We start from the raw sequence: 9,676 nt of genomic DNA on the forward strand, positions 1-9,676 counted from the left end.
AATATGTCCATACTACTCAAAAAGTTTGGTTTCAGCCTGGAGGGGGTTGTGTCACCAACAGGTTATTTTTTTCCTTATTTCTCTGAACTATTAATTTATATGAGAGTAACCAGTCCTTTTTTTAATTCAACTCTTCTGCGATCTTCTTGGTTTTTTATTTTTTACCACTTTTAACATTTTAATCAAACAAACAACAGCTAATGCTGATAATAAGTCTTCGTTGTCCATTGCTACACGGTTTTGCTAATAGGCAGAACTGCTAGCGATATGGGTTCTGAAAAGAGGTTTGTTTGTTTATTTACCAGCGAGCTCTAATAAAACAAAATAAAACCAAAATGTAGGACTGTGATAGTTTAAAATTTATTAAATTAAGAAGATGGATGTTACGATGCATATACAGCGAGATGGAATCTTAATACCAGCGAGAATATAACTTTAATTATTGTGATTGCTATTAAATATGATAAATATATACAATATAAGAAAACAAGAGCTGATAGAATGCCCAAATCGTATCGATACGTTTGTTTACACAGTAAGTATTAAATTGAGTATTTATTTATATATTTATCTTTGATAAGTATATTCGTGTATTGGTGAATCTTTATTTTGGTTTTAGTTACTTCTGTTTGGCGCAGGAAAATGGAAAGAGCTTACTTGGTTGTTGGTAATGAAGTGTAGGGCTCCTTGTTGTTCTGCCTGTACAGTAAATAACCTGGAACGGTATGAAGAGTTCGAGCTTACGTCTCCTAGGCTATATTTAATTATCTACTTGTGGATCATGAAGTTGCAGCATTTACAAGTTGGAGTACAGAAGTAGAAGGAAGACAAAAATAAAAAGGCCTAAAAGCAGGTAATAAAAGATATAACTAAAACTATAGGCAGAATAGAAGTTATCTTACCAGAGGTGTAGTATGGCCTTATTAGTGGTAATTTCAAGTAGACTACAAATCCAACAACAGTTGATTATTTTATCCTTTAAGATAATTCAATAATTGTCTATCTTGACATCCTAGAAAGCTATCAAAGATCCGCAAAAATTCGCTAGCACAACGTGCAAGATGATCAGCTTCCTATTTTTTTGGAAAAGAAAGTGGCGCGAGAAATGTCTAGATTTGGGAGGGAGTAGTTAAATCTTCTTCTCAAAAATGGCCTACACCTACGTGGTTTCTAACCTATGTGAGACAATTTACCAGTTTACTACTTAAATTAAATTGGCAACTAGATAAAATATTAGTATATTATTTTTATTATATATTATTTAATGATATTAGATAAAATATTACCATACTAACGAACTATTATTTTGTTTTAGGTGCTTAACCATGGGAGAACAGGATTTAGAAGAACAATTTTAATTGATTGCTCATATTTTTATATTTTACTGTGAAATAAAATAAAGTTTTATAACAATAGCAGTAAGTAATTATTATTTATTTAGTGAAACCGTAACACCATCTCTGCTCAATGACAATCTGAACTGAATTAAAATGTAGAAAAATTTGTGCTCGAGACTTGAATGTGAAAACAAATCCAACTCGTTCAGTTCAGTTTGCATGCACAAGTCAATTAGCGCAAGTTGCATGAGCGTGAAAACATACCTTCTTTATAATAGAGGAGGAAAGTATGCTAAAGGTTCACTCACTCGAGCGATTTGGCGACCTATTGGGTTGTGAAGAGTAGGTCCTAAAACCAAAAAAAGTTAAGTAAAGTTTTCCATTTTAGTGGGGACTTTCCATTCTTCAATTTCACTTTCCATTTCCAACAATCGTTTTTTTTCTATTATAGTTCCATCTATCAATAATTTAAAAAATTTTCTCGAATAAAAGTTACTTATTTTAAAGTAAGGAATCCAAATCTGCAATAAAAAATGGAGGCTCCCATTTAAGATTTTAAATAACCCCCCACCCCACTTCCGTGGAGGATCGTGTTTAGTGCCATTGGATAGATTTTTCAAAAATATTGAATAAGTGTATTTTTCAGTCTTTCGATCTGATGTTCATTTCGCGAAATATCGGGGAATTCGTATATAAAATTTTAAATTTACCCCCCACCCTTCTCCGTGGAAAGTCGTGTTTGGTATCATTCGATAGATTTTTGAAAAATAATGAGCACGTATTTTTTAGATTTTCGATCTGCCGTTCACTTCGCGAAATATTCGGTTTTTTCTTGTGAAGCTTTGTGAGTCACCCATTTCCTAAGGCCCCGCTCAAATAGTCAGACTTTTGAAATATTCACTGTTTTGCATAATATACTTAACTTACCTTATCTTAATCTGACGATTTGGAGTTTTTCTAAGAATAGATATTTTTCGGTCCCCTCTTAAAGAACTCCCCTATATTGAGAGCCAATATATGGTAGAGGTACATTTACAGGGTACAAGGTTTCTCCCATATGATAATGTGACGCGCTCGAGTAACTGCAAAAATCGCTGCTTGGACTCCCCTACCATTAGTCTAATAGATACACAGTTTAAATAAATATATTTTATTAACGAGAGTTTCTCAAATTACAAAATAATAGTATTGTAGCATTGATTGATATATTGGGATATTTCAATCACCCTCCCCCTGTATAATATTTCAAGCAACGGGCGTAGACTCCGTAAATCGTACATTTTGCGGTTCGGTAACAAAATCTTCTAGTGCTTCGGATATATCACTTTTTGAAGGTAAATGATCTATATAGTTATCTGCCACGTCTAAATATTTTAAATTGGGTACCTTTCCATATATAGGAGAAAGATCTTGTAGGTTATTAGAGTATAAAAATAAATCGCGTAAGTTAGGTAACTTTTCAAACGTTGATACATATAACTTATTAATTCCATTATCATTTAATTGTAAACTTTGCAGAGTGTTGGACACTAAAAGGGGTCCATCATCTGGTACATGTACTTGGTTGTTCGATAAAGTAAGCGAATATATATTAGGAGCATAATTAGATAAGTCTTCAGGTAAGTTATGGATTTTGTTAAAACTAAGATTCACATCCTGAAGGTTTGGTAAACGTGATATAACATTTACTGGAACATTTGTTAAATTCATACTACGTGACTCAAGTGTCTCAGCTGTTTGGGATGCATCAAAAAAGGCTTTATATTGATCTAAATTAGCGTTTCCATCCACTTTACTCTTAAAATTCGAGACATAAACGCACTGGACTCGGGTTTGTGGTAGAGTCTGGTGTTCATCTGTTAAGAGTGCTGTATTCAGTTTTGTACATATTCGTCTTGGATCAACCGGGATATTCAGAGGCCACCCAACGTCACTGCATCCATATTTTTTTATTAGCAGTAGGAATCTACAAAAAATAAATTTTAGTCGAAAACATATTAGGCCAGAAAATGAAGAGTTTTGGCTCGCAATTTTTTCGTCCAGCATGGATTTACTGAAATTTTCACAGAAAGTAGGGAATAGCCCAAGGATCATTTTTTATATCATGCCGTTGTACGCTAAAACCTTGGGGGTGGTTGCCACCCATTATGGGGGTGGGAATTTTTCATTACATTTTAACCATGGAAATTGATGAAAAAGTAATTCTAAGAAAATAATTTTCTTTACGTTTTTTTCGTAAAACTAATATTTTTCGAGTTATTCGCGGTTGAGGGTAACCGAAATCGATTTTTTTATAGGGTCTTTTGAGAATAACTCCAAAAATATGCATTTAATCAAAAAAACTGTACATATCACAACTGTATCCTTTAGAAATACAAAAAAAATACTTTTTTATAATTTTTCTACGATCAATTCAAACCGAGATACCGCATGTTAAATGTTAGCTTTTTTCGTCAAAGGCATAATTTGAAACATTGTCGAGAAATTGTCGTGAATTTGTCGAGAAAAACTTATTATTTTTTTCATAATATTTTTTCAAAAAAAAAGAAAAGTTGCATAAATCATCAAAATTAAGCGACTTATGATCAAAGGTCGGTGCCTACCTTTTTCTGCGAAAAAATCAATGAAGTAACTCCTTAACTACCTTCCTAATTAAAATTGATCTTCACCCTTCTGCAGTTCTATTTATATAGAATATAGAGTATACGTTTTATGAATATACCCAAGAAGTTCGACCTATTTAAAATGTCCAGTTTTAGAAAAATTGGAGTTTGAAGATACATTGATTTTTTGAAATTTCGTATTTTTCACCCTTTTCTTCAAAATATCTCCGAAAATACTGGAAATAAGAAAAAAACTTAACAACACTAAATTGTAGCTTTTTTAATAGCTAGTACAGTCTTTACAGTAATAAATATTCAGTTCTAAAACACAAGTACTAACAGTAAAGCAGTAGTTCAGTTCTAAAACTAAGACAGTATTACAGTCTAAAATTCTTTACAGTAAATATTTAGCGAGGTATAGCCGTTTACAACCTCTATTTACGATCAATCATCGCCTTATTCGAGTCCTTTAAACTCACCCCACTTAAAAACTAAGGGACCTTACAGAATTTAATGTACAGAATCTTATAGCTCTTGTATAGTATAAAAACCTAACAAGATCATTTCAAAAAAAACTTTTTTCTACGGCCGTGCTAAAAGAGCCACTTTCACGCACGCATTTCGTTTCCGAAAGTGGCACTTTCCCGCACGGCGTGCGTGAAAATAAATTTTCCCGCACGGCGTGCGGGAAAGTAAAATACCTTGTAATATGGCAATATAATATATTATGATACATGCAATAAACTAATATTTAGATATTATTTCACTAATTTATTTCAAATTTATATTATTGTGTTCATGTTTTAATGAAATTAGCGCGATTATTTCATTCATAGGAGATTCTGACCAATAGAAAGCTACATAAATCTAAATTAAATCGATAATAATTTTTGATGATTTCCCGTCGTCAAGTATATTACGTCAGATGCCCTTCGTTGCTACAAAAAAATACATTCGGTGATATTAATGAAAATTAATGTTTTAAAAATTATAAAAGTGATGACTTTCAACCGTCAAATTAATACTTATAACAACTGTGTGTTTAATTGTACTAATTTGTACTTACATAAATAAATTACAATAAAATTTTGGTGTTGAACAATTTTATTCATGAAATAATCGCAACAAATTGCACTCGATCTCTAAAATTAATACTCGTGACACTTTGACATAATTTCACTCACCTTCGGCTCGTGAAATTAAAACTGTCAAAGTGTCACTCGGGAAAAATTCAATAATTTTAGAGCTCTTGTGCAATTACTACTGATAATTCGATGAAATAAAATTATTTTGACATATTAGGTTTGTTCTAGCATCAGTCTCAAACGGTTTGAAACCATCAGCGAATAGCGGACCAGCGCTAGTAGAGGGGATAGCACTGGTGACTGTATTATGTTCTCTCACTGACCAACTGTTTGCTGACAGTTTCTGATAGTCCAGAAAGCCACTGCGCATCCGCTAGGAAAATATTCTAATTCGGATTTTTTGCACAATCTTACTCAAAAAGGACCCCTTTTAACAAATTTGCATGTTGCCAGGACCAAAAGTTGTTCAAAAATTTTTTAAACGTTTTTTTTTTGTTTTTTTCCCAAAAATTATTTTTTTTGCTTGGATCAAATTTTTTTTTAGGTTTTTTTGATCATTCCAAACAGAAAAGGTTTTTAGTGACTTTTCTCTAAAGTTGATAGTTTTTGACGTACAAGCGATTAAAAATTGAAAAATTGCGAAATCCGCCATTTTTAACCCTCAAAAACTATGTGAAAAACTGAAAATTTGAATGTTGCCAAGGTAGATAGATATTCTTTATACATCAGTTGATGAAATCCCGAAGAGTTTTTTGCAATACAGTATCAAAAACCCCTTTGTTTTTTAATTGCCACTCAAGCGTGCGCGACACTTTTCCACCGTTGCATGTGCATACAGTATAGTGCAAATGAAAGGAATAAATTCGTTATTTCGTAAACCGGTGACTTTAAGGAAAAATCCCAAAACAGGTCGGTTTTTATTTTTAAGTTATGATATTGTGACATATATAGTATACTAGTGACGTCATCCATCTGGGCGTGATGACGTAATCGATGATTTTTTTAAATGAGAATACGGGTCGTGTGCTGGCTGCTTTGAAAGGTTCTTCAATTCTCTATTCAGTGATATAAACATGTATATAATTATTTATACAGTGTCCAAAAAATTTTTATTAAATTAAATCGTTTGGCAAATTGACAAAAAAGTTAAATTATTGGACACCCTGTATAAATAATTATGTAAATGTTTATATTACTGAATAGAGAATTAAAGAACCTTTCAAATGAGCTAGCACACGACCCCTATTCTCATTTAAAAAAATCATCGATTACGTCATCACGCCCAGATGGATGACGTCAGTAGTATACCATATGTCACAATATCATAACTTAAAAATAAAAATCGACCTGTTTCGGGATTTTTCCTTAAAGTCGCCGGCTTATGAAATAACGAATTTATTCCTTTCATTTGCACCATACCGCATACACATGCAACGGTGAAAAATAGTGTTGCGCACGCTTGATTGGCAATTAAAAAACAAAGGGGTTTTTGATATTGTATTGCAAAAAACTCTTCGGGATTTCGTCAATCGATGTATAACGAATATCTACCTACCTTGGCAATATTCAAATTTTCAGACTTTCACATAGTTTTTGAGGGTTAAAAATGACCGATTTCGCAATTTTTCAATTTTTAATCGCTTGTACGTCAAAAAATATCAACTTTAGAGAAAAGTCACTAAAGATCTTTTCTGTTTGGAATGATGCAAAAACGTAAAAGAAATTTTTTTCCATGCAAGAAAAAATAATTTTAGAAAAAAAAAAAACGTTTAAAAAATGTTTGACCAACTTTTGGTCCTGGCAACCTGCAAATTTGTTAAAAAGGGTCCTTTTTGAGTAAGATTGTGCAAAAAATCCGAATTAGAATATTTTTCCTAGCGGATGCGCAGTGGCTTTCTGGACTATGACTAGTTTGACTGTTTGCTAGAACAAACCTAATATTTAAAAGTCAGATCAGTAGACAATTAAAATGGTTTTGAATCGTCGCCATTGAAAACAATATCGTCGTCGTGGTAACCCATTATATTGAAAGTTTGGTTTTGACAACCTTGTCAAAGAATTAATTGGTGTATTTTCACTTCTAAATAAAAATTGATATACCTCTATTTTTGTGGCATTTTTCCAAACGTACGGCTCTAGAAAAAATATTGTTCCTAACTCATGCGGAAAATGTCTTCCCAGCACTCGACTGCTTGCCCGAACTCCGCCATTTTGAAAAAATATTGAAAAAAATATTTGAAAAAAATTTTGAAAAAAAAATATCTGCTATAACTTTTGCAAATATGAACTTAGGGCAATGATATTCCATGAAAAATTACGTCAGGTAGTTCTTATAATGCACAAAGAATTTTAAAACGATTCGTCAATAAGTTTAAATTTTATTCAATTTGTTTATCCCACAGAGATTTCTTGCAATGTTATTGCTCAGAAAATAATTAAGATACAGCGATTCTACGGGTACCATACGAAATAAACAGACCCATACTTTTAACATATTAAAAAAAAACAATCAATAAAATTTATTTTTGCCATTGCAAAAACATTTTATTAAAGTTGAGACAATTTTGGCTTAAAAATAATTTGAATAACTTTGTTTAATGACTGTAGACTAAATACACCTTGAATTTTTATAAAATAAATCCGCCTAAATCGATTAGGGTCAAACTTAGCCACTTTTTTATGTTATACTTCTTTAGGCGCGATTGAGAGTAAAATTTTTCATTAATCTGCGCACATGAGCACACAGACATTATGACGTTTAGTTGCTAATCTTTCAAATTATGTATCAGCGCAAATAAGCCATTAAAATAGTATATTAGTGTTTTTTAGTAAATGTATTATTTATTATAATTTTGTGTCTTTCGATTTGTCTTCCTTGGGCGTAAAATAACAAAACATCTATTTTTATATTTCACTTGTCACCGTGATGTGTAATTATGTATATCTGAAACGTCAGTAATATGCGCCTTGATGGCCTGGTTGGTAGAGCATTGGACCAGTGATCGAGAAATCGCAAGATTGCGGGTTCAAATCCCGAACGATTCATACTTTTTTCTTTTTTTTTTAATATTTGGCATTGTTAAGTTTTGGTTAATTGTTGGTAATTATTATTAATTTTTTGTATTGTAACTGTTAAGTATATTTATTTCGTTGAAATTATAATAGAAGTATAACTTCTTACGTGCATACAAAGTACACACACATTCTTTTTTTATTTAATTTACAGCTACTTTGTTTATAACAATCAACCAACCTAACTAGCACCATTTTAAAGATTAAGGTGTATCGTTTATATGTAAAAATTATGGAGTAAATATATGAAGTAAATTTGGAACTTTGACAGAGCGGTTAATATAAGCTTTAATAAAAATATAACCTTTAAAATGAAGTTATAACCAAATCGGCTCGGGGCCGAGGGTGGAGAATTATAAAATCCGTGCAATCAAAAAATGAAATTGATTCTTCACAAATAATACGGTGCGATTAATATCTCCGGAAATTGTAGATGGACTTTCATAACTATTTTTTTATTTTCTAGGTACTCGTATTTTTGTAGAATTCATTATGTACAAATATATTTACCTAATATTACAATAGACTAAGTTTTCAATATAATAGCATAAAAAACAACATTAAAAATGTTGCTCTACACCCTTCCAGATTGAAAACAATGGGAACCTTCTCTGGTTGCACCTACGAGGCTTCTAAAATTTGCAAGCCATAACGGGTGCTGAGACTAAAGAAATGCTGAAAATGGTTATTAATTTTTGATAATATTAGAATATGTTAGGGTGGATATACGATTGAAATAATATCTTCAAAAAAAAACACTTACGAAATTAAAACTCCCAGAAACTTCATAGCAATAAAATTGGAAAAACTACTGCGAACATTTGTATCTTGGTTGGGTATTTATTTACCATAAAATAATAAAATTTATGGTTTATTGTTTCACCAATATTATTTTAGATATAAACTCTCCACCTGCTATAGTAATTTATTTGAACTGATTTACCCTAATTTTACAGATTTTTGCAAATACGCTTGCAAACTTCGAATGCCATACTAGACTATGGGGCAGCATAGGGCGTCCCGTGGAAAATTCTAGATCGCCGTGATTTGATGGTGGTATTATAGGTTTTGTGGGTCGCTGAATCCAATGGAAGTGGTCTGGAAGCCCAAATCATCATCATCCAGCCCTTTGCGTCCACTGCTGGACATAGGCCTCCCTCATTTTTGTCAATTGTGCTCTATTTTGAGCACTTTGCATCCAATTTGTAGACATTTTCTTGAGATCGTCAGTCCAACGAGTAGGTGGTCTTCCTCTACTTCTTTTGTCTAATCTCGGCCTCCACTTACGTAAGCTCTTCGTCCACCTCATATCACTGATTCGGGCGACGTGTCCGGCCCAGTTCCATTTCAGGGTGGCAATTAGGGAGATTGCATCGGTAACTCCTTTTCTTCGTCTTAAGTCTTCATTTCTAATTCGGTCACGAAGCGATATACTCAGCATTGATCTTTCCATTTTCCTCTAGGCTATTTGCATCACTTTAGAAGTTGTAGCTGTCAATGTAAGTTTTGGCACCATAAGTCATCACAGGACACACACTTTGAGCTTTGGTAGCCCAAATATGGTGCGTTTAATTGTTAT

General features: G+C 32.4%; 1 protein-coding gene across 1 annotated transcript; it reads right to left on the reverse strand.

The window, feature by feature from the left end:
• Positions 1-2,471: 2,471 nt before the first annotated feature.
• Positions 2,472-9,002, reverse strand: LOC114333497 (leucine-rich repeat-containing G-protein coupled receptor 4-like). Its single transcript, XM_028283385.2, has 2 exons — positions 8,861-9,002; positions 2,472-3,303 (listed from the first exon to the last, which is right to left on the reverse strand). The coding sequence occupies exons 1-2, from the start codon at positions 8,884-8,886 to the stop codon at positions 2,583-2,585; spliced, it is 747 nt and encodes a 248-aa protein (XP_028139186.2). The 5' UTR covers positions 8,887-9,002; the 3' UTR covers positions 2,472-2,582.
• Positions 9,003-9,676: the final 674 nt, after the last annotated feature.

This window comes from Diabrotica virgifera, chromosome 7, assembly GCF_917563875.1.
Source record: "Diabrotica virgifera virgifera chromosome 7, PGI_DIABVI_V3a".
In the NCBI taxonomy this organism is placed as follows: Eukaryota; Metazoa; Arthropoda; class Insecta; order Coleoptera; family Chrysomelidae; genus Diabrotica; species Diabrotica virgifera.

Bases quoted from the DNA above. Each gene is read 5' to 3' on its own strand.
- LOC114333497 (XM_028283385.2), bottom strand. From the start codon at position 8,886: ATGAAGTTTCTGGGAGTTTTAATTTC. The intron at 3,304-8,860 runs GTAAGTGTTTTT...TATTTTTTGTAG, and splicing joins TTTCTGGGAGTTTTAATTTC to ATTCCTACTGCTAATAAAAA.